This window comes from Neoarius graeffei, chromosome 8 (genome assembly GCF_027579695.1).
Source record: "Neoarius graeffei isolate fNeoGra1 chromosome 8, fNeoGra1.pri, whole genome shotgun sequence".
In the NCBI taxonomy this organism is placed as follows: domain Eukaryota; kingdom Metazoa; phylum Chordata; class Actinopteri; order Siluriformes; family Ariidae; genus Neoarius; species Neoarius graeffei.
In genome coordinates this window covers 47,690,660-47,716,319 of record NC_083576.1, presented here as the reverse complement: position 1 = coordinate 47,716,319, position 25,660 = coordinate 47,690,660, and the positions used below count along the sequence as shown (strand labels likewise).

Genomic DNA, 25,660 nt, shown 5'->3' with positions numbered 1-25,660 from the left:
ACACACAAACCCCACCGCCAGCTAATATTTTGGTGGTGTAATTGCAGAGCAACACAGACACACCAGTGCACAAGTATGAATGCTCACAGTGGCATAGACCACTTGTCTAGGCTATGGTGTACGCTCTGCGGACAACCTATGTGTAACTAAAACCAGCCTTAATGCCTAGTAGAGCTGCTTAAAATCTGCCCTGGTTTGCCATTTGGATTTGTAGGTGCATGAGGTATTAAGTTTCACACATTTTCAGTACTACAAGTTGGGAAAAGTTCAATTCGATAAAGTTGGATATGTTAAGTGATGTATTTAAATAGGCCAACCCTAATCTGAACGTTTTTTGTCTGTATAGGAATCAAGTTGCGTGTGCTAATTTGACTTAGGGCCCGTTTACACGAGGACGCTGTCGGGTAAAAACGACTAAATATTTTATCGGAAGTGCCTTTCGTTTACACGAGGACAGCGTTTCCGAGGCTGAAAAACGGATAAAATTGAAAACCCCTTCCAGAGTGGATAAGTTAAAAACGGCCCCCGTTGCATATCTGTCTAAACTACCCAATACGCCAAACTCTGCTCGGATCTGCTCACGTCGGGTACGCGTTTACGTCATACATATGTCATATACTGCACATGCCAGCCCGGGAAGTAAGAAAGTAAGTAAAAAAGTAAGAGCATGTCTGATTACATCGATCCAACGGACCTTCAAGCTGCCCTGTGTTTTAATGCAGTAGCTGTGTTTTCCTGCTCACCCGCCCGGCTGGAGCTCCTCAGTTTGGTGTCGCCAAGTTACACACACGCACGCACGCGCGCGCCGCCTATTCAAGCCGCTCGTGAAACCATAAACCTGAGACTGAAAACAAAACTAGCAGCCGAACGGGTTTATTTTGCTGAGATGGACACTGCCTTTTCTCTTCTTCACCGAAACAAGAGTGAGTGTTACTTAATAAAGGCAGATTAAAAGAGTTTCGGTTTGCTCCTGCTCCTCCCTCGAGCGCTACAGTACCTCAGCCAGACCGGTGTTTTGTAAAGTTATCCTAGCAAGTTCTCATACAGACCGTTTTATTATTCAAAACAAGTCATTACAAATTATTTGACTCGGCCAAAGACTCGACCAATACGCACAAAACATAAAAATCGGCAAATGCGTGAAATTCTCACCGATTTTCTATCAGCCCAGCTGATCGGTGGGACAAAACTACTGTTGAATTTTCCTACCCTCCTGGATTTCGCGCATGCTTGGTAGGATAACTTGACAGAACAGCGGCGCAGATGTGCAGATCAGACAAGACAGAAGACGTTGCGCATGCGTGCAGACATAGCGGAGACATTTATGCGTCACCGTATAGACGCAGATTTCCTCCTTGAAAACGGTCGTGTAGACACGGAAAAAAGTGAGAACGAAAACGGACTTTTGCGTTTTTGTTTTATACCGTCCCCGTGTAAAGTGGGCCTTAGATGCGTGAAACCCATTCAGTGGACATGTGCACTAAACAAGTTTCACTCCCTCAACTTGAGGCTAAAAGAGTGAGAATTGGTCAATTTCTTCTTACTTTGCTGATGAAGAGAGGCAGTGAACACACACACACACACACACACACACACACACACACACACACACACACACACACACACACACACACACAGACAGTATGTAAAAGTTATTATAAATTCCTCCACTGCAACTCAGCCAACATGAGAAAGTTCTTGTGTGGTCTAGCTGAAATGATGGTGAAAGAAAGAAAGAAAGAAAGAAAGAAAGAAAGAAAGAAAGAAAGAAAGAAAGAAAGAAAGCTTGATGGTAGAATAAGCAATAAAAACAGTAGAATAAGAATTAGGGTAGATTTTGGTTCAACCTGAGTAGTCGATATATTAAAATGGTTTGCCAGCAGATGAAGATGATCAAGGCGATTAATGCCTCTTATCTAACTGTCTTGCCTGCTATAGAAAAGGGTACGGAAAGATGGTACGAACTATTAAAATACCATGAAGAAATATCAAATTATGTTATGTTCTTTCCACATATCATTGGAGACTATATTAAAACCCATCCGTTTATGTTACATCAAGACCCAGCACCCATAAAAAACCTAAAGCTGATACTGTTTTGCATGTTATGCGGTTATTATTTCAGTAAATGCAAATATTCTAGCTAAGAACTGAAATGTACTGTAGGTTTACTTTTATTTATATTCCATATTTCATTCAGCAACTGTTTTAATGCCACGCTGAGACAATATTGTGTTGTTTGCATTGTATTTGATTAATTAAGGGCGGCACGGTGGTGTAGTGGTTAGCACTCTCACTTCACAGCAAGAAGGTTCTGGGTTCGGCCAACGGGAGCCTTTCTGTGTGGAGTTTGCATGTTCTCCCCGTGTCTGCGTGGGTTTCGTCCGGGTGCTCCGGTTTCCCCCACAGTCCAAAGACATGCAGGTTAGGCTAATTGGTGGCTCTAAATTGACCGTAGGTGTGAATGAGAGTGTGAATGGTTGTCTGTGTCTATGGCCAAGTTTACATTAGACCGTATCTGTCTCGTTTTCTTCGCGGATGCACTGTCCGTTTACATTAAAACGCCTGGAAATGCCGGGAAACGGGAATCCGCCAGGGTCCACGTATTCAATCCAGATCGTGTCTGATCCGGTGCTGTGTAAACATTGAGAATACGCGGATACGCGGATACGCTGTGCTGAGCTCTAGCTGGCGTCATCATTGGACAACGTCACTGTGACATCCACCTTCCTGATTCGCTGGCGTTGGTCATGTGACGCGACTGCTGAAAAACGGCGCGGACTTCCGCCTTGTATCACCTTTCATTAAAGAGTATAAAAGTATGAAAATACTGCAAATACTGATGCAAATACTGCCCATTGTGTAGTTATGATTGTCTTTAGGCTTGCCATCCTTCCATGCCCGATATGCACTAGGATCAAACACACAGCGGCTCAGTCCCGAATCACTGCTCGTGCACTTCACTCGCGCGCTCTGTGAGCTGCGCAGGGCCGGAGTGCGCACCCTCCAGAGGGCACTCGCTGTTCAGGGCGGAGTGATTTGGAGCGCAGGATGCCTGCGGAGCCGAGCGTATCCGTGTATTGGCGTTGCTGTGTGCACGCGAATCGTGTATTGGCGTTGCTGTGTGCACACTAATCGTTTTAAAAACGTTAATCTGATGTTCCGTTGATACGGTCTAATGTAAACCCCACCTATGTGTCAGCCCTGCAATGATCTGGCGACTTGTCCAGGGTGTACCCCGCCTTTCACCCATAGTCAGCTGGGATAGGCTCCAGCTTGCCCGTGACCCTGTACAGGGTAAGTGGTTATGGATAATGGATGGATGGAAAATGGATTGATTAATTAAATCTGTGATTAAAAAAGGATAAACCACATGATTTGTTCAGTACGTCTTTGTAAACTCTGCACTGTCAATCAATTGCAGCAGTAGCATACATATTTATCAATGCAGATAATTGTGTGTGTATGATGCTTTCTATCTCAGTACTGACATCTTTCACTACTCTTAACAGATTGAGACACCCCTAATGTACTCCTAGATACTCATTCTCATACTGTTAAGGATTTTTTTTTTACATTCCTCTTATTCTCAGACCAAAATGTAGGGATACATTCCTCTATTACTATGAATTTTAGAATTTAGGAGTCTTTGAATATTTAAGAACAAAATTTTATCCTGAGGGCGGCACGGTGGTGTAGTGGTTAGCACTGTCGTCTCACAGCAAGAATGTCCTGGGTTCGAGCCCAGCGGCCAGCAAGGGCCTTTCTGTGTGGAGTTTGAATCTTCTCTCTGTGTCTGCATGGGTTTCCTCCGGGTGTTCTGGTTTCCCCCACAGTCCAAAGACATACAGGTTAGGCTAATTGGTGACTCTAAATTTACTGTAGATGTGAATGTGAGTGTGAATGGTTATTTGTCTCTGTGTCGGTCCTGCGATAACTTGGCGACTTGTCCAGGGTGTACCCTGCCTCTCGCCCATAGTCAGCTGGGATAGGCTCCAGCTTGCCTGCGACCCTGTAGAACAGGATAAAGCGGCTAGAGATAATGAGATGAGATGAGATGAGATGAGCTCTATATACTGTATACAGGCTCTGGTACTGAAGTCAAAATATTGGTACTGTGACAACCCTTGTCTTCAAAATGCATGTTTTTATGGTGAACAGATCATCTTGGCCTGTGGACAGAGGAACATATCAGAATAAGCTGATTCAGTATGATACTGTCCATGTTCATTTCTAAGTGTTTTACATAAAAAAATGATAGATAAAGATGGAAAAAATACATACAGTGCCAGCCAAAAGTTTGGACACACCTACTCATTCATAGGTTTTTCTGTATTCTGACTATTTTGTGCATTGTAGAACAATACTGAAGACATCAAAACTATGAAATAACATATGGAGCATATATGGAATTATGTGGTAAACACCAAAAGTGTTAAACCGCCCCCCCCCCCCCCCAAATGTTTCATATTTTAGATTCTTCAAAGTAGTCACCCCCTGTGTCCAAAATCGCTCACTCGTTCCCTACTCCCTATATAGGGAATTACTATATAGTGAGCTCATTGGTAAAATAAAAAAAAAAAACGCTTTTGGACATTTGTCCGTTACACTGGTGTTTACGTCATTACTGCCGCACAATTAAAACATGCCAGATCAGGCGGCTGGTGGGTTTTCGAAAATAATAAATACATGCATGTATTTTTGTGATAAATACATATTATACTGAGCGTATTTCCTACATTAATCAATACAAAGTACCTGCATCTTTCAGTTTTTTAAAATCAAGGCTGAATACTTTTTTCTTTGCCGCTGCCTTTTATTAAATCAAATTTGAGACTTTTAATTTGATTTCTTTCACTGCGACCGCAATATACTGTATGCATGAAAGGATATATTGCTTTGGTTAGTGACCATCGGTTGTACACTACTTTTCGTGATGCATTGTGGGATACTTTGAATGCACTATATAGGATGTAAATAATCCTCACTAAGGTTTTGGACAGCACTACAAAATGGCGTCCCCACTATGTAGTGAGTAGGGAGTGATTTCGGACATGGGGACCGTTTACCTTGATGACGCTTTGCGCACTATTGGCATTATCTTAAGCAGTTTCATGAGGTAGTCACCTGGAACGCTTTTCAATTAACAGCTGCTTCGTCAAGAGGTAATTAGTTCAATTTCTGGCCTCCTTACTGCATTTTCGATCAAACAGTAAAGAGTAAATAATAAAAATACACTAAATAGCCCTATTCCATAACTGTAGTAATCTATATTATGTCAGGAACCGCTCAACTAAGTAAAGAGAAATGAGATCAATCGTTACTTTAAGACATGAAGTGTCTTTTATTTAATAAAAATAAAGAAAAATTAGAAGGTGAGTCCAAATTTTTTACTTGTACTGAATATCCCACATTGATTGATTGATTGATTGATTGATTGATTGATTACTTTATTCTGAACAATAAAGAAGATATATAAAAAAAATTAAATAAAAAAAATGCAATAATCAAAACATCGTCATAAACAAACAGAATAACGTAGCCACAAGGCAGTAACATAATAATGTTCAGAAAGGATTAGGAAGAAGTAATAACTTATCCAATCCTAACCCTCTATACCACCGCTAATCAAACGTCACTTTCCTCCATAATAAACTATATATACAAAAGCAACAAGCAAAAAGAAAACATACCAACATACCAAGACATACCGACATGGTATAATATTGACCAAATCAAATCATATATACAGATACTTATGTTATGCATATATACACACATACAATACATCTATACAGTACATACATGTGTACAGTACATACTCTGAGTTACATGTTGGTCCTGGGATTGAGATGCTGGCCTCTTCTGCCCCTCGGACCTGCTTGATCCATCCTGGTGCCCTGTGTCTGGTCGGAGTTTTATCGCATCGCTCCTGTGAAGGACGGCCCCATGAGGACAGTTGAGGGTTACACCTGGAGGACGCTCTGGACTCTTACAGTAATGCTTTTATGGCTGAGGACTACAGTTGACTTGCTAACTTTAGGACTGCAGTTATCATGAACAGTTTTGCACTCAAGTTTCCATCAATGAAGAGTTTATAACATCAACGAAACTGTCCTCATGTTAAAACTGTTAATCTTATAGTCATGCTGTCTGTTATTGCCCAAATGAGGATGGGTTCCCTTTTGAGTCTGGTTCCTCTCGAGGTTTCTTCCTCATGTCGTCTGAGGGAGTTTTTCCTTGCCACCGTCGCCACAGGCTTGCTCATTGGGGATAGATTAGGGATAAAATTAGCTCATGTTTTAAGTCGTTCAAATTCTGTAAAGCTGCTTTGTGACAATGTTTATTGTTAAAAGCGCTATACAAATAAACTTGACTTAACTTGACTTGACATACATATACACCTACCTATAACTATATACAGAATATCAGAAGACCAGTCACAGACTTACTCTCAATTTCATCATCACCTATATAGTCTGCCTGTCCTCATTCTCATATATTTTTAGTAACATGTTTTTATATAATTTTTTAAACAGTTTTATGTTGGTGCTATGTTTGAGTTCATTATCCAGACCATTCCACAATTGCACCCAAATGCACATACTTTTCATAGTTGTTCTAACATTTACTCTCTTAAAATTCATTTCCCCTCTCAGGTTATACCCACCCTGCCTTTCCATAAACATGTTTTGTACCTCACCCGGAAGAAGGTTATGTCTTGCTTTATACATAATTTGTGTAGTCTTGTGTTTAACCAGATCAGTGAATTTCAGAGTGTGTGCTTTTATGAATAATGCGTTTGTATGCTCAAAATATCCCGTATTATTGACGATTCTTATTGCTCTTTTTTGTAATGTGCATAACGGCTGCAGGTTAGATTTGTAGGTATTACCCCATATCTCCACACAGTAGCTCAGATATGGAAGTATGAGTGCATTATACAGAATATGTAGTGATTTATAGTCCAGAATGTGTCTTGATTTCCCCAAAATTGCAGTAATCTTTGCTATTTTTGCTTTAACATGATTAATATGTGGTTTCCAGCAGATTTTATGATCAACAATCACACCCAGAAATTTTATTTCATAAACTCTTTCTATGGTTATGTTGTCAATTTTCAATTCAACTTGAGGGTTCGACTTATATTTTCCAAATAACATAATCTTTGTCTTACTCAAATTCAATGACAATTTGTTTACATTAAACCACCTTTTTAATTTATTCATTTCGGTTGTGATTGTTTCCATAAGCTGCTGTGTATTGTCCCCGGCGCAAAAGATGTTTGTATCATTGGCAAATAAAATGCATTTCATTATACATGATACATTACATAAATCATTAATGTACAATATAAACAGTTTAGGACCTAAGACAGACCCTTGCGGTACTCCACATGTTATGGGCAAATAATCAGATGTATGATCTCCAATTTTTACAAATTGCTGCCTGTTGCTTAAGTAGCTCCTCACCCAGTCCAAACCAACCCCTCTGATACCATACCTCTCTAATTTGTTGAATAGAATGTCATGATTTATTGTGTCAAATGCTTTCTTTAGATCTATGAAAATTCCCATAACATGTTTTTTATTGTCTATACCATTTGTTATTTTCTCGATAAGTTCCATTAATGCCAGGGTTGTTGATCTGTCTTCCCGGAATCCGTATTGACTGTCGGCTAAAAGTTTGTATTTTTCAATGAAGTTGTCTAGTTTTGCTGTAAACAGTTTTTTGAGGATCTTGGAGAACTGAGAAGGTAAAGAAACTGGCCTGTAATTTGTGTAATGGTGTCTATCCCCACATTTATATAAAGGTATAACTTTAGCTATTTTCATGTTGTTTGGAAATTTACCAGATTGAAAATACATATTACATATGTGAGTAAATGGTTCTGCAATTTCTTCAATAACTTTTTTTTTATTAAACTCATATCAATATCATTCCAGTCAGTGGAGGTTTTACTTTCACTTCTCCTTACAATGTCTATGACCTCTTTTATGCCAACTGCACCAATGAATATAGATTTAGGATTTCTCTCCCATTGAGCAGCCTCCGCCCTTCCAGGTGTGTCTGTATCCTGAATCTTTTCTGCCAGATCTGGTCCCACATTTACAAAGAATCTATTAAAACCATTTACAACCCCAATTCCAAAAAAGTTGGGACAAAGTACAAATTGTAAATAAAAACAGAATGCAATAATTTACAAATCTCAAAAACTGATATTGTATTCACAATAGAACATAGACAACATATCAAATGTCGAAAGTGAGACATTTTGAAATTTCATGCCAAATATTGGCTCATTTGAAATTTCATGACAGCAACACATCTCAAAAAAGTTGGGACAGGGGCAATAAGAGGCTGGAAAAGTTAAAGGTACAAAAAAGGAACAGCTGGAGGACCAAATTGCAACTCATTAGGTCAACTGGCAATAGGTCATTAGCATGACTGGGTATAAAAAGAGCATCTTGGAGTGGCAGCGGCTCTCAGAAGTAAAGATGGGAAGAGGATCACCAATCCCCCTAATTCTGCGCCGACAAATAGTGGAGCAATATCAGAAAGGAGTTCGACAGTGTAAAATTGCAAAGAGTTTGAACATATCATCATCTACAGTGCATAATATCATCAAAAGATTCAGAGAATCTGGAAGAATCTCTGTGCGTAAGGGTCAAGGCTGGAAAACCATACTGGGTGCCCGTGACCTTCGGGCCCTTAGACGGCACTGCATCACATACAGGCATGCTTCTGTATTGGAAATCACAAAATGGGCTCAGGAATATTTCCAGAGAACATTATCTGTGAACACAATTCACCGTGCCGCCGTTCAGCCGCCGTTGCCAGCTAAAACTCTATAGTTCAAAGAAGAAGCCGTATCTAAACATGATCCAGAAGCGCAGATGTCTTCTCTGGGCCAAGGCTCATTTAAAATGGACTGTGGCAAAGTGGAAAACTGTTCTGTGGTCAGACGAATCAAAATGTGAAGTTCTTTATGGAAATCAGGGACGCCGTGTCATTCGGACTAAAGAGGAGAAGGACGACCCGAGTTGTTATCAGCGCTCAGTTCAGAAGCCTGCATCTCTGATGGTATGGGGTTGCATTAGTGCATGTGGCATGGGCAGCTTACACATCTGGAAAGACACCATCAATGCTGAAAGGTATATCCAGGTTCTAGAGCAACATATGCTCCCATCCAGACGACGTCTCTTTCAGGGAAGACCTTGCATTTTCCAACATGACAATGCTAAACCACATACTGCATCAATTACAGCATCATGGCTGCGTAGAAGAAGGGTCCGGGTACTGAACTGGCCAGCCTGCAGTCCAGATCTTTCACCCATAGAAAACATTTGGCGCATCATAAAACGGAAGATACGACAAAAAAGACCTAAGACAGTTGAGCAACTAGAATCCTACATTAGACAAGAATGGGTTAACATTCCTATCCCTAAACTTGAGCAACTTGTCTCCTCAGTCCCCAGACGTTTACAGACTGTTGTAAAGAGAAAAGGGGATGTCTCACAGTGGTAAACATAGCCTTGTCCCAACTTTTTTGAGATGTGGTGTTGTCATGAAATTTAAAATCACCTAATTTTTCTCTTTAAATGATACATTTTCTCAGTTTAAACATTTGATATGCCATCTATGTTCTATTCTGAATAAAATATGGAATTTTGAAACTTCCACATCATTGCATTCCGTTTTTATTTACAATTTGTACTTTGTCCCCACTTTTTTGGAATCGGGGTTGTAGCACTTCTTCCATATTATTTATTGATCTGTCATTCTGAATATAATGATCAGGGTAGCTTGTGTTTTTGTTTCTAGCTCCATTCCTAATAATACTTTTCAGTACATTCCATAGCCCCTTCATGTTATTTTTATTACTATCTAATAATTTATTATAATATTCCTTCTTACATGCCCTCATAATGCTGGTTAATTTATTCTTGTATTTTTTATATTTAATTTCTGCCTCTAAAGTTCTTTTTTTATGAATTGTCTATACAGCGTGTTCTTTTTTTTACAGGCATTTTTTAATCCTTTGGTGATCCATGGACCATTTGCTTGTTTTTGTCCATCATTGTATTTCCTTACAGGACAGGTTTTATCATATAGTGTTTTAAAGCTATTTAGAAATCCACTGCATGCTTTGTCAATATCTTCTTCCTCATATACTACTTTCCAGTTCTGTTTAAGTAATTCACTCTTAAGTGTCCTTATGTTTTCTTCGGTTCTTACCCGTTTGTATTTCAGCTGATTCATATCCTTAGGTTTCCAGTAATTACAGTGATAGACAACAAATACAGGCAAATGGTCACTGATGTCATTATATAAAAGCCCACTTTCTGTATTATTTTCCATACTGTATTATTTTCCATACATTGATAATATCCCAAGGACAGATTAATGGTATATTAAATCAGCCATGTTTTTTTTTAAAGATTGGTATTCACAAAGCATTTTGGATTAAAGATGTTAATATTTTTACCTGAAGGCACCATAAAACAGGATCTGATCTGATTTTGGGTTTCCATTGTACTTATATGCACAGTAGAAGTGGTATTTTAAAAATTTCATCAAAACATAACTGTAAATGGTCTGTGTTTCCATTACGTGATTTTATGTGATTTAAAGCTGGGTTTTCTCCCCTTGCAATAGCTTTTCCTCGCATGATCGCTCTTCCAAAGCCCCCCTTTTTTTCCAGAAAGGGAACATTTCCATTCGCTCTTCATGCCATGCATGTGACTTAAATGTGAAAAATGTGTTTCCATTTCAGTTTTGTAAAGTATTGCTTTATCGAATCATCTGAAAAACCACCTCATGTGAGCAAAAAAGCTTTTCTGAGATATTTGAGTTTTTTCCACAAATTCACGTGTTTCCATTACTCGTTTTTGAGCTCGCTATTTCATACGGAGCATTAAGCAGGTTAAGGGAAACGTGGCTACACTTACTGCAAACTACTTTGGGAATGCTGGTAGTGTTCTGGTTTTTTATTTATTTTTTTAAGGTTTTAGTTGTTACAGTAGTTCCATGAAGTGGGGAAGATCCAGGCAGTGTGTACAGTTTTATTTGAGAATTCATGAGAAATACAGCACACATTTCCTCTGTTTACTTCTGCAGAATTCTTGAGCCTAGAAGGCATCCTGTTGTAGGCTCAGCATATCTGAAGTCTTTTTTTTTTTAATTCTACAGCATGTTCAAACATTGAATTTGTGTATAAACCGTATGAACTCGGATCACATGAGATGAGTGTTTGTGTTTTGACCCCTGCAGGTGCCCATACCTGGCTGTCCACCTTTCTGCAGCCATCCCAGTCTTTGCTGTGATTCTCTTCCTCTTTGTCATGGCTATGCTGCTAAGGACGAGCTTCAGTGACCCAGGCGTGCTTCCCCGTGCCCTGCCTGAGGAAGCCAACTTCATTGAGATGGAGATTGGTGAGTGTGTTTTCAGGATTTCTTAATTATAAGAGGGCATAGGGGAGGATGATGAGGTCAACAGTAGCATGTCTACAATCCTCGGGACATAAGCAGGGTGATGATGATTTAGTCATCAGGCAGATTTAGTCTCTGAGCTCGTGTGGCAAAATTCAGTGCGCTTTTGAACCTAGCAATACATTTGTATTTTCTTATCGAGATGCTACTGAAGGGGCATTCCATGTTGCATTTTATACAGTGGAACAAAACCTAAAAATAAAAATTATGTCCAGTAAGTAGAGGGCACAAAATCAAATTCTAGCCATTGTGTGAGCATTGTTCTAAACGTTTGCTAAGTCAATCATTTGTGTTTGAGCTGGCATGGTTTACACCAGTGTTTCTCAACCACTGGGCCGCGGCCTGTTAGTGGGCCGCAAAGCGCCATCTAGTGGGCTGCGAATTTTTTTTCCCAAGTTGAAGCTAATTTTTTACTCATAGTCGGGTGCAACTGCTGGGTTGCATCCGACATCACATCTGCCTCGTCACACTACAACTCGTGATGCTTTGTAATGGGTTATTGATGAAAATGAGGCATTTTGATGGAGATGCATGGCGATATACAGGTGAGCTAAAAGTTGTGGTCACACAGTACGCAAACACTTCCCTGTCATGCCTTCATGCACTTAAGGCTGCCGCAGTTCGAGCGGCCACGTGCGCTCACGGAGTGGTTGCGTGGTTGCGCGTTCTTGGGACCCAGTTGTTATAGGAAACAACTGATACTAATTTGAGTGCAATCAGCAAATACAGACAGATACGGGTATGGGCGCCGTTTTCACAGAGGCTTTGCGAAGTATCATCATTATCACTGTTAGGTTTGTTTCTAGCCATGTTTATAACGCTGTTTAAATCCTCTGCTTTATGATTCTGCTTTCGCTTGTGTTTTGTTTTTGTAAACATCACACCTGCTAATAAACACTCTTCCTCCACTTAGATCCGTCTAGTGCCGTCTGTCTTGTAGTGTTTTGATTCCCAGATCTTTAACCCAGCCACATATAAAAAGTTGTATGCCTCCACGCTCTTCCAGGTTTTCATCTGTGTGTCCGTGTAGAACGATGTCTGCAGCAACAGGTAGTTTGAGATGTCAGGGAACTCAACGGATGGATCATTTTCCAACTCCTAGGAAAAATCCTTCTTTGTTAGTGTGTAAGGATCTAATCTCATTAAGTGGTTTCTATAGCCACTTCTTTTGAGTGTAATACTTGGTTTTAATAACTTGCTTGTTTGCTGAACACAAACATGGCAATAAATTCTTGTGTTAATGGGCCAGACTCCACTTTTGGATCATTAATCCCTTTTGACTGAGAATGCCCTGCATGCAGGGTTTTATGTTGGCTTCTGGCACATCCTTACAGTTTTAAATACAAAACCTACTATTAAAAACAGTGTGTTTTATTGCATTTATTTAATTCCTGGGCTCCCATCTGTAACAGGGAGTGATGTTGCATTCCATTAATACACTTTACAATAGATTATTAGATTCTAATAGAATAGATGAGCCAAAATAATTGGGGATCTTTTTTTTAATGGGCCCCGACTCATTACAAGTATGAATAAGTGGGCCTCAAACCAGAAAAGGTTGAAAACCCCTGGTTAGTTTTTCGATGGCTTTAGAGAGGACTGGACAGGATGGATGGAATTGTCTTCTCTCAACACAACAATATTACTAAAGCCAGACACTTTAGGAGGCCGACCTGGACGGTTTGAGTATTCATTCATGAGCTGATATGTCTTTTTTCTCTTTACACATAATTTCTTTTCATTTTCTTTCTCATATGTACAATAAAGTACAAACATCTTAGGCACCCTACATTTTTTTAAAATACAGAGTTGTTTTTTTTTTAATGGATGTTTATCTTAGGACTTCTGCATTGCAGAGTCAGTAAAAACATACATTTCCAAATATTGCTTTTCAAAAAAAAAAAGAAATTACGTGTTACAGAAACAATGTTTGTATATCGGTAAAGACAGCAACATATTACCTAACTTTTCTGACAAAAAACTCAATGGAGTCTGTCGAGATTTATCTGCAAAAACAGATACGGGTGTGACAGTCAGTGTTTCCACAAGAACTCTCCATGCAAGTTCTTGGAGCAAATTCTCCAAGATGCTCAGAAAAACTTATCAGCCATTTTCCTTATAAAACTGCACAAAGTGTACTTCAGTGTACTTCAGACTGCTGATGACTACTTCAGACTGACTGCTTTTTTTAAAAAAGCAAAGCATCATTAAGCCAAATATTCACTTTGCTTTGTTTATTACTGTTCAGTGCTATTTATAGCAGATTTTTTGTATCGAAACTTTTATATCCCTCATCAAAAAATTCCCTTGCAGGGATTGGCCAAGGATGGCTCACATGACATAAAATAGTTCCACCACTGATTAAGCAATGTGTCTTGTGACATCAAAAAAAAAAAAAAAAAAAAAGGATATGGTGTGAGTCAGTATACCATGACCTGATGTCATAATTTCAAGCTATATGGCTGACTCGAGTCACAGCTGTGGCTCTGCGAGCATTTCTGTATGTAGATCTACAGTGGGGCAAAAAAGTATTTAGTCAGTCACCAATTGTGCAAGTTCTCCCACTTAAAAAGATGAGAGAGGCCTGTAATTTTCATCATAAGTATACCTCAACTATGAGAGACAAAATGAGAAAAAAAAAATCCAGAAAATCACATTGTCTGATTTTTAAAGAATTTATTTGCAAATTATGGTGGAAAATAAGTATTTGGTCAATAACAAAAGTTCATCTCAATACTTTGTTATATACCCTTTGTTGGCAATGACAGAGGTCAAACGTTTTCTGTAAGTCTTCACAAGGTTTTCACACACTGTTGCTGGTATTTTGGCCCATTCCTCCATGCAGATCTCCTCTAGAGCAGTGATGTTTTGGGCCTGTCGCAGGGCAACACGGACTTTCAACTCCCTCCAAAGATTTTCTATGGGGTTGAGATCTGGAGACTGGCTAGGCCACTCCAGGACCTTGAATTGCTTCTTACGAAGCCACTCCTTCATTGCCCGGGCGGTGTGTTTGGGATCATTGTCATGCTGAAAGACCCAGCCACGTTTCCTCTTCAATGCCCTTGCTGATGGAAGGAGGTTTTCACTCAAAATCTCACGATACATGGCCCCATTCATTCTTTCCTTTACACGGATCAGTCGTCCTGGTCCCTTTGCAGAAAAACAGCCCCAAAGCATGATGTTTCCACCCCCATGCTTCACAGTAGTTATGGTGTTCTTTGGATGCAACTCAGCATTCTTTCTCCTCCAAACACGACAAGTTGAGTTTTTACCAAAAAGTTCTATTTTGGTTTCATCTGACCATATGACATTCTCCCAATCCTCTTCTGGATCATCCAAATGCTCTCTAGCAAACTTCAGATGGGCCTGGACATGTACTGGCTTAAGTAGGGGGACACGTCTGGCACTGCAGGATTTGAGTCCCTGGCGGCGTAGTGTGTTACTGATGGTAGCCTTTGTTACTTTGGTCCCAGCTCTCTGCAGGTCATTCACTAGGTCCCCCCGTGTGGTTCTGGGATTTTTGCTCACCGTTCTTGTGATCATTTTGACCCCACGGGGTGAGATCTTGCGTGGAGCCCCAGCTCGAGGGAGATTATCAGTGGTCTTGTATGTCTTCCATTTTCTAATAATTGCTCCCACAGTTAATTTCTTCACACCAAGCTGCTTACCTATTGCAGATTCAGTCTTCCCAGCCTGGTGCAGGTCTACAATTTTGTTTCTGGTGTCCTTTGACAGCTCTTTGGTCTTGGCCATAGTGGAGTTTGGAGTGTGACTGTTTGAGGTTGTGGACAGGTGTCTTTTATACTGATAACGAGTTCAAACAGGTGCCATTAATACAGGTAACGAGTGGAGGACAGAGGAGCCTCTTAAAGAAGAAGTTACAGGTCTGTGAGAGCCAGAAATCTTGCTTGTTTGTAGGTGACCAAATACTTATTTTACCAAGGAATTTGCCAATTAATTCATTAAAAATCCTACAATATGATTTCCTGGATTCTTTCCCCCCATTCTGTCTCTCATAGTTGAAGTGTACCTATGATGAAAATTACAGGCCTCTCTCATCTTTTTAAGTGGGAGAACTTGCACAATTGGTGGCTGACTAAATACTTTTTTGCCCCACTGTATGTATCATGATCATGCCTTGCGAGGCAGGCAATAGCATGGTACATTGCACATGTGCAGGTCAAAGGTCACGCCAACGTAAACAACAAATATGGTTGCCTCCAGTGAGTTTATGGCGAGATTCAATCTTAGCACTTTTAGTTTGGAATTTCTTTGATGAGGGATATAAATCAAATATACCATGCACTGAGAGGCACCGGTAATTATGGATTCTCTTCGGTGATTGGCATAGTAGTATTTCCTTCGGGGCTGTGTCCTTCACAAAATAGTACTATGCCAGTCACCTCAGAGAATCCATAATTTCAACCGGAGCCTCTCCGTGCATAGTATATCAGATTAATATTTTCCTTAATTTTGAAGGCATCTTCTCTTAAAGCATTTCTTTACATGTGCCTAAGACTTTTGCACTGTACTGTTTATTGTCCTAGAGTTGGCACTAATCAGATAGCCAGTATAACTATTGGACCAATATCACAGAAAAATCCTGGGGGAAAAATGACTCCAATTCAATTGTGTAACAAATCTACCCTGAAATATCACAAAATTGCTTGGAGTACAATAATGACGTAGTATCGATCATAAGATGATTACAGCCACCTAAGTGACCTCAAAAGTTTTGCGTAAGTGATGTTGATGACTGTGTATTTCTTCCTGTACCATACAGCAGTGTTGTAGTCGAGTCACTAAACCTCGAGTCCGAGTCCGGTCTCGAGTCCCCAGTGTTCAAGTCCGAGTCAAGTCCATATCATTAAAAAAAATTGAGTTAAGTCCACTACTGATCCGAGTTGAGTCCAAGAACAAGACTCCAACCGCACCATTTGACGATGGCTGTTTTAGCGCCATTAACATTAGTTTGTTCCTAAACATGACGTATGAACAGGTGAATGTGCATTCTTTTAGTCAGGGAGTGTGAAGTATTCTGTCAGAGATGGTTAGGAGACGGATGTAAATGCAGAAGGTGTGTTTATTAATACAAATGAAGACAGGTGAACAATCCAGAATGGCAGGCAAAATCACAAAACGGTGAAACAGGCAGTAGGTCGAGCGAGGCACAAACAGGCTATCGTAGACTCGGCAGAATCAAAGACAAGAAAGAGGAAATCAGGGATCAGGAAACCAAACAAGGAAATTAGGCTTGGTAATGTGTCAGCAACGTAACTCAATACTTCGCAAAGTAAGTGTGTTTTCACAGTTTTTATATCGGCGTGCTGATTATGCCTTAATCCTGTGCAGGTGCGAGTCATTTACGGTGCGCACGTGAGAGTCTGCTTGGCGCGTGCTGTCTGGAGCACACCCGGGAGTCTATCTGATGCATGTGCCAAGGCGCGCATGTGTGACACTCTTGCACGAAATTAGTACAAAAATTAATGTAAATATAAATATCTTATGCCAAATTATTATGGCATGTTTCAAAAAATAAAGAAAAAATCGGAGTCCTCGTCCCCAATTTACGAGTCCTAATGCAGTTAATGCACGAGTCCGAGTCATCAGTGCTCAAGTCCAAGTCGAGTCGCGAGTCCTTAAAATTAGGTTTCATTATCAACACCAGTATTGTGCCATTTCTAATCCTTACTAATTTGTGTTTGTTGCACGTTATGATTTTCATTACGTATTATTTTTAATGTCAAGTGACTGATGATATGTTCAGCAGCCAGTATGGCTTCATGCAAACTGCATCATTGAATGTGTTCTCAAATCCAGTTTGTAATACTGGTGGCAGGAAATGGCAAGATAACTATGGGTAATTGGGTAGTTTGTTTAGTAACACACTGATAAGCAACTGTTATAGCCTAAATGTGGGCGCACAGAGTTAAGACTGGTATAAATTTGGTTGATGCAGCAAAATATAAAATTTTGTTTTAGCTACGACCTAGTGAGGACCTGTGGGTGGACATTGCATAATTTTGTGACCTTATGATTTGAGCTACACACACACATGCACTGCTACAGTGTGTTGTGCCTCGCCCATCTCCACTATGGCTGTCTGCAGTCGAATTTTCTCCATCCTTCCCACCCCCACCCTGCTATTTCCTCATAGGCTCGTTGCCTCTGACTATGCTGAAGATGCACATGCTCAGTTCAGCTCTGTCTTCATCTCATCCTCTCTCCTCTCAGCACCATGAGGAAGAGTGGGTGTGACGAGGTAGAAGCACTTAACATGACAGAGCACAGAGCTGATAAATGAGCTCTTCAGCTAATGTTCAGCTAAATTTAGGAGCAGGCTTCATCACAATTGTCGTGATCTACATGCACTAAACCTGGACTTTTAGAGAGCTGTAATATTCTAAAGTGTTCCTTGTTGGAGCTGGCCTTTTTTTTTTAACTGTGTAATTTTATTGTGAAGCTGAAGCCTTGTTCCTCTTCACGTTTCTATGCAATATTTACATTCCCATCTCAATGGCCTGACTTCTTAAGAAGTCAGTTTTTTTAAGTGCTGGTGCAGCAGAACATAGGCGTTTATGACTTGAAGCAAATTTCTTCTCTATCCCTGTTCTATTTATATCCATTAATATGATATTCCTAGGTCTGCTGGTTGTGTCTGAATAGAACAAAGATTGCAGTTAGATTGCTACTCGCTGTCATTGTAATATGCCTTCCATTACATGGAAACAAACTGGTCTACTCATGTTGTGCCATAGTTTATGACTTACAAAACTTTTTCTTGGTTTGATGTCTCTAGTTGATAAAAACAATGCATGGTCACAACTTATTAACACATGAGAACAGGATCGGCGGCACGGTGGTGTAGTGGTTAGCACTGTCGCCTCACAGCAAGAAGGTTCTGGGTTTGAGCCCAGTGGCCAATGGGGGCCTTTCTGTGCGGAGTTTGCATGTTCTCCCCGTGTCTGTGTGGGTTTCCTCTGGGTGCTCCGGTTTCCCCCACAGTCCAAAGACATGCAGGTTAGGTTAACTGGTGACTCTAAATTGACCGTAGGTGTGAATGTGAGTGTGAATGGTTGTCTGTGTCTATGTGTCAGCCCTGCGATGACCTGGTGACTTGTCCAGGGTTTACCCCGCCTTTCGCCCGTAGTCAGCTGGGTTAGGCTCCAGCTTGCCTGCGACCCTGTAGAACAGGATAAAGCGGCTAGAGATAATGAGATGAGATGAATATGATATTCCTAGGTCTACTGGTTTGTGTCTGAATAGAACAAAGATTGCAGTTAGATTGCTACTCGCTGTCATTGTAAAACGCCTTCCATTACATGGAAACAAACTGGTCTACTCATGTTGTGCCATAGTTTATGACCTACAAAACGTTTTCTTGGTTTGACGTCTCTAGTTGATGAAAACAATGCATGGTCACAACTTATTAACACATGAGAACAGGATTGGCAGCACGGTGGTGTAGTGGTTAGCACTGTCGCCTCACAGCAAGAAGGTTCTGGGTTTGAGCCCAGTGGCCAACGGGGGCCTTTCTGTGTGGAGTTTGCATGTTCTTCCCGTGTCTCTGTGGGTTTCCTCTGAGTGCTCTGGTTTCCCCCACAGTCCAAAGACATGCAGGTTAGGCTAATTGGTGGCTCTAAATTGACCGTAGGTGTGAATGTGAGTGTGAATGGTTGTTTGTCTCTATGTGTCAGCCCTGCGATGATCTTGTACAGGGCGTACCCCACCTCTCGCCCATAGTCAGCTGGGATAGGCTGCAGCTTGCCTGTGACCCTGCACAGGATAATCGGCTACAGATAATGGATGGATGAAGAACAGGATCCCAAGGCATGGTCATGGCTTAATGAGGTGCCACAATGAGATAAGTAAGGTCACAATGTGGCGACGACTTAGCAACACAAGCAAACAAAATGAATAGGTGTGACCACATTAATAACGCATGATCGTTGTATTGTTTCCCCAAACTGATGTACGTGTTTGTATATAGTACCAGTCAAAAATGTGGTATGTCTTAAAGTAACAATGGATGGTCGTTTCTCTTTACTTAGTTGAGTGGTTCTTGACATAATATGGATTACAGTTGTGGAATAGGGCTATTTACTGTATTTTTATTATTTACTATTTGCTGTTTGATCTTAAACACATTAAGAAGGTAAGTAATTGCACTAATTAACTTAAGGTTAAGATAATGCCAAGATAAACAGTGGCTACTTTGAAGAATCTAAAATATGAAATGTGTTTTGTTTGTTTTTTTAAACACTTTTTTTGTTTACCGCATAATTCTATCTGTGCTCCAGATGTTATCTCATAGTTTTGATGTCTTCAGTATTGTTCTACAATGTAGAAAATAGTCAAAATACAGAAACACCCATGAATGAGTAGGGGTGTACAAACTTTTGGCTGGTACTGTGTATAGGGTTTTTACGATAACCACCAGGCACTTGTGGAAAAAGCTGCTGCTTGTTTGTTTCAGGTTAGTTGTAGACACTAAAGTTTACAGGCACAATTTATTATCCATTACGGTATGTAACATCTTTCTAGATTTTCTAGAACCTAACAGACCTTTTTTTTTTTTTAAATGATTCAGTAACATGCATTTTATGTTTCCAATGAGGGTTTTTTTCCCTCCCTGTTTCTTAAAAGAATGAAGCAAAATAAGTGTCAAATTTCCCAATTTCACACTTGGACTAGTCTGCGTGCTCAAATGGGAAACCCTGAAAAGATTTAATCATATTGGATAAAGTTGAGAATTGCTTTAAAGTACAGCATCTATCTATCTATCTATCTATCTATCTATCTATCTATCTATCTATCTATCTATCTATCTATCTGTCTGTCTGTCTGTCTGTCTATCTATCTATCTATCTATCTATCTATCTATCTATCTATCTATCTATCTATCTATCTATATTAGTATTCATATGTACAACCCCGATTCCAAAAAAGTTGGGACAAAGTACAAATTGTAAATAAAAGCGGAATGCAATAATTTACAAATCTCAAAAACTGATATTGTATTCACAATAGAACATAGACAACATATCAAATGTCGAAAGTGAGACATTTTGAAATTTCATGCCAAATATTGGCTCATTTGAAATTTCATGACAGCAACACATCTCAAAAAAGTTGGGACAGGGGCAATAAGAGGCTGGAAAAGTTAAAGGTACAAAAAAGGAACAGCTGGAGGACCAAATTACAACTCATTAGGTCAATTGGCAATAGGTCATTAACATGAAAGAGCATCTTGGAGTGGCAGCGGCTCTCAGAAGTAAAGATGGGAAGAGGATCACCAATCCCCCTAATTCTGCGCCGACAAATAGTGGAGCAATATCAGAAAGGAGTTCGACAGTGTAAAATTGCAAAGAATTTGAACATATCATCATCTACAGCGCATAATATCATCAAAAGATTCAGAGAATCTGGAAGAATCTCTGTGCGTAAGGGTCAAGGCCGGAAAACCATACTGGGTGCCTGTGATCTTCGGGCCCTTAGACGGCACTGCATCACATACAAGCATGCTTCTGTATTGGAAATCACAAAATGGGCTCAGGAATATTTCCAGAGAACATTATCTGTGAAGACAATTCACTGTGCCATCCGCCGTTGCCACCTAAAACTCTGTAGTTCAAAGAAGAAGCCGTATCTAAACATGATCCAGAAGCGCAGACGTCTTCTCTGGGCCAAGGCTCATTTAAAATGGACTGTGGCAAAGTGGAAAACTGTTCTGTGGTCAGACGAATCAAAATTTGAATTTCTTTATGGAAATCAGGGATGCCGTGTCATTCGGACTAAAGAGGAGAAGGACGACCCAAGTTGTTATCAGCGCTCAGTTCAGAAGCCTGCATCTCTGATGGTATGGGGTTGCATTAGTGCGTGTGGCATGGACAGCTTACACATCTGGAAAGACACCATCAATGCTGAAAGGTATATCCAGGTTCTAGAGCAACATATGCTCCCATCCAGACGACGTCTCTTTCAGGGAAGACCTTGCATTTTCCAACATGACAATGCCAAACCACATACTGCATCAATTACAGCATTATGGCTGCATAGAAGAAGGGTCCGGTTACTGAACTGGCCAGCCTGCAGTCCAGATCTTTCACCCATAGAAAACATTTGGCGCATCATAAAACGGAAGATACGACAAAAAAGACCTAAGACAGTTGAGCAACTAGAATCCTACATTAGACAAGAATGGGTTAACATTCCTATCCCTAAACTTGAGCAACTTGTCTCCTCAGTCCCCAGACGTTTACAGACTGTTGTAAAGAGAAAAGGGGATGTCTCACAGTGGTAAACATGGCCTTGTCCCAACTTTTTTGAGATGCGTTGTTGTCATGAAATTTAAAATCACCACCTAATTTTTCTCTTTAAATGATACATTTTCTCAGTTTAAACATTTGATATGTCATCTATGTTCTATTCTGAATAAAATATGGAATTTTGAAACTTCCACATTATTGCATTGCGTTTTTATTTACAATTTGTACTTTGTCCCAACTTTTTTGGAATTGAGGTTGTATGTTTGTATGTATGTATGTATGTATGTATGTGTGTGTATAATATAAAATAATTAAATAATATTGGCTAGTCCATTCAGCTAGCATGAAAATGAACGAGTTGAAGACGAGTTCAATATCATGCTAGCTGAATTGAATATATCTGATAGACCACGAAAAAAGCTGCTATTATTATTATTATTATTATAAATTTGATGGAACAATTATAGATTTTACAAAAACTTAAGAACAGGTAGGTAACTTACCAATATTGAATGCTGATTCTGATTGAATGTAATTCAATGTTCTGTCAATCCAATGTACAAAGTCAAAGTTCTAACAATAAAAATGGTACAAGTCCAAAAAGCCTGAACAACAACCCAACTTATATACAAGCTATATCCAGGTAGACAGTTCAAGTTCAAAGTTACTTTTGGTTGTAGTTCAATGTTACATTGCAGTTGTTCAAAACAAACTGAATGAAGTCCATGAGTGAATTCCTCTTGTACAAGTCTCCGTCACCATTCCTCACCTCCAAGTCGAACTTTATATTTCCACTATTGCTCTCTTTTCCAGTTTTTCGATGTCTGTTGGTATGTGTTTCTCTTGTAAATATGTGTGAAGAATATCCAGTGAAGTTTTTGTAGCCTTTCTATTAGTAGGTACCAAAAGACAGGTTCTGAACTTCTCCAATTTCACTATTGATGTTGATGGTGTGTCTAGTAGTCCTTCCCAAGTTATCAAAAACCTTGGCGTTCTCTTTGACTACACCCTTACGTTTGAACCCCATTTTAAACTCATTACTAAGAATGCTTTCTTTCACCTCTGCAATATTGCACGTCTCCGCCCTCTTCTCTTGGAAACTGATACCAAAATGTTGGTCAATGCGTTTATCTTTTCTCGTCTTGACTATTGCAATTCTCTCTTTTATGGTCTCCCTGCCACATTGCTCAATCGCCTGCAGTACATCCAAAACTCAGCGGCTGGAGTCCTCACACTCACCAAGCGCACTGCTCACATCACTCCTGTTTTACAGCAACTGCATTGGTTGCCAGTTATCTCTTGGATTAAATACAAAATCTTGCTTTTAACCTATAAAGCTCTTCATGGTTTCACCCCTTCCTATCTCTGTGAGCTAATTAATTTGTACTGTCCCTCACGCTCCCTCAGATCTTCTGTCTGTGGACTTTTGACTGTCCCACGTTTTAAACTGGCATCTATGGGTGGCAGATCATTCAGTGTTGCAGCTCCTAAAGTTTGGAACTCATTACCACAATTGCTTCGTGACTGTTCCACTCTCTCTTCCTTCAAAGCTAACTTGAAAACTTTCCTCTTTACCTCACACTACTCTTCCTAGTGTGGCCTTTTTTTTTTCAAATTTTTATTTATTTATTTATTTATTTGGTAACTCCTGTGTAAAGCGTCCTTGGGTTTGTGAAAGGCGCTATATAAATTTAAATTATTATTATTATTATTATTATTATTATTTCGAGTGTTCAGCATGTCTGTCTCTTTAACTCTTTCACTTTTAATGAAGCAAACCTTGCGGCCATGTTTGTGTAAAAACTGTTACAGTCACTCGTGAGTGCGGAAGTTTTATATCTCCGACCTGTCTTTTCCAGTATTTCCATTAATGTGGAAGATTAAATGGATGAAGAATACCCAGGGGAGTTTTCGTAGCTTTTCCGGTGTTCAGCGCGTCTTTCTCTTTAAATCTTTGGCTTTTAATGAAGCAAACCTAATGGTCACGTTTATGAACAAACTGTCACAGTCACTCGCTAGCGTGGAAGTTTTACATCTCTGACTTGTCTCTCTTCCAGTTTTTCGATGTCCGTTGGTATGTTTTTCTCTTCTAAATATGCAAGAAGAATATATAATGAATGTGGCAGCGGGGGCGTGGTCAAGCACCGGTCTGTGACAGGAGGGCGGAGTCAGGGAAGGTAAGTGGCAGAATCACTTCACCTGAGAGCAATTAACCTGTGTTTGTGTGTCTTCCCAGGGACCGCGCCCTATTTAGGGAGGGAGAGCGAGAGCAGAGGGGATCTCTCCCGAACCAGACACCTGATGTGTGTGTGTGCGTGTGTCTGTGTTAAACAGATTGTGTTCCCTGAAAAGTGGAAGCAATAAAACTATTTGTTGAACCTGATCTCTGTCCTGCCGTCCTCTGTGCTCCACCCACACCTAGGGAAAGCTACAGTGGTGCCGAAACCCGGGAAATGGAGCACAGAGGACGGCAGGACAGAGATCAGGTTCAACAAATAGTTTTATTGCTTCCACTTTTCAGGGAACACAATCTGTTTAACACAGACACACGCACACACACACATCAGGTGTCTGGTTCGGGAGAGATCCCCTCTGCTCTCGCTCTCCCTCCCTAAATAGGGCGCGGTCCCTGGGAAGACACACAAACACAGGTTAATTGCTCTCAGGTGAAGTGATTCTGCCACTTACCTTCCCTGACTCCGCCCTCCTGTCACAGACCGGTGCTTGACCACGCCCCCGCTGCCACAATGAAGTTTTGGTAATCTTTTGGGTGTTCAGCGCATCTTTAATTTCAGTTTATTTATTTAGTGCTTAAGCCGAGCACTGAATTAACCCCATCTTCTCTCTCTCCCGGCTTGCAAAGAAATGATTGTGCGCATGTGCAACAGAAAAGTTTTGTCATTGGATCTTCACGTGACGTCGTGTTGTCTTGACAGCGTGCAATATTGTAATAATATTGCACGCTCATTCTCCATTGAGAGAGTGGTGTAATACATGAAGGATAAGCGATATGATAACAATATTGCATGGCATCAATAAACCTACTAGAAGGGAATAGAATACATGTTTTTATTCCATGGAAAAAGTGGCCCGTATGTATAATATATATTATTTTTTCCTCTTAGAACACTTGCATATTAATTTTTTTTGCAATATTGGTATTGTGAAGGACAATATTTACTGTGCAACCTGCACATTGGTTCTGAGATTTTATAGGCTACAGGCATGTTGATAAAACAACACCGCTGTCTTTATTTGTCCTCTCAACCTATTTAAGGTTGGCCCCTGAGTGAATGTTTAGCTGTTAGCATTTTATTGCAAGAGTAGTGATGGAAAATCGGTAAGCATCACTAATCAAAATGCTCTGCTGTTTAAACACAAACTATTCTGCCAAGCCTCCTGTGAATGCAGCAGCAGATCAAGTAAAGCTTATGCATGTAATGAAATAACCAGGAATTTTATTGAACTGATTACACCATTAATGTGTTGTAAAATTGGCAGCATGTTTGTACTCAAGATAATACTTTTCATTCTCATGCACAAAGTGTTGTTTTTAATTTAGGTTTGTTCTTTAACATACAAAAAACCATACAGTACCAGTCAAATGTTTGGACGCACATATTCATATGTTTTACTGTACTTTCAAACAGTAAATCATAAAAATACAGTAAATAGTCTGATTCGACAACTGTCGTAACCCAAATTATGTCAAGAACTGCTCAACTAAGTAAAGATAAACGACAGTCCATCATTACTTTAAGACATGACGTGTTTTTTAATTCATAAAAATCAAGTCAAGTTTATTTTTATAACGCTTTTAACAACAGACATTGTCGCAAAGCAGCTTTACTGAAAGTTAAAGACTTTAAACATGAGCTAATTTTATCCCTAATTTATCCC

General features: G+C 39.9%; 1 protein-coding gene across 1 annotated transcript in view; it reads left to right on the top strand.

The window, feature by feature from the left end:
- Nucleotides 1-25,660, top strand: part of zdhhc9 (zinc finger DHHC-type palmitoyltransferase 9) — a 74,780-nt gene that overhangs the window by 22,505 nt on the left and 26,615 nt on the right. Inside the window, exon 2 of the mRNA XM_060927701.1 lies at nucleotides 11,275-11,435. Within this exon, the coding sequence (XP_060783684.1) occupies nucleotides 11,275-11,435 (161 nt within the window). The remainder of the gene's footprint in view (nucleotides 1-11,274; nucleotides 11,436-25,660) is intronic.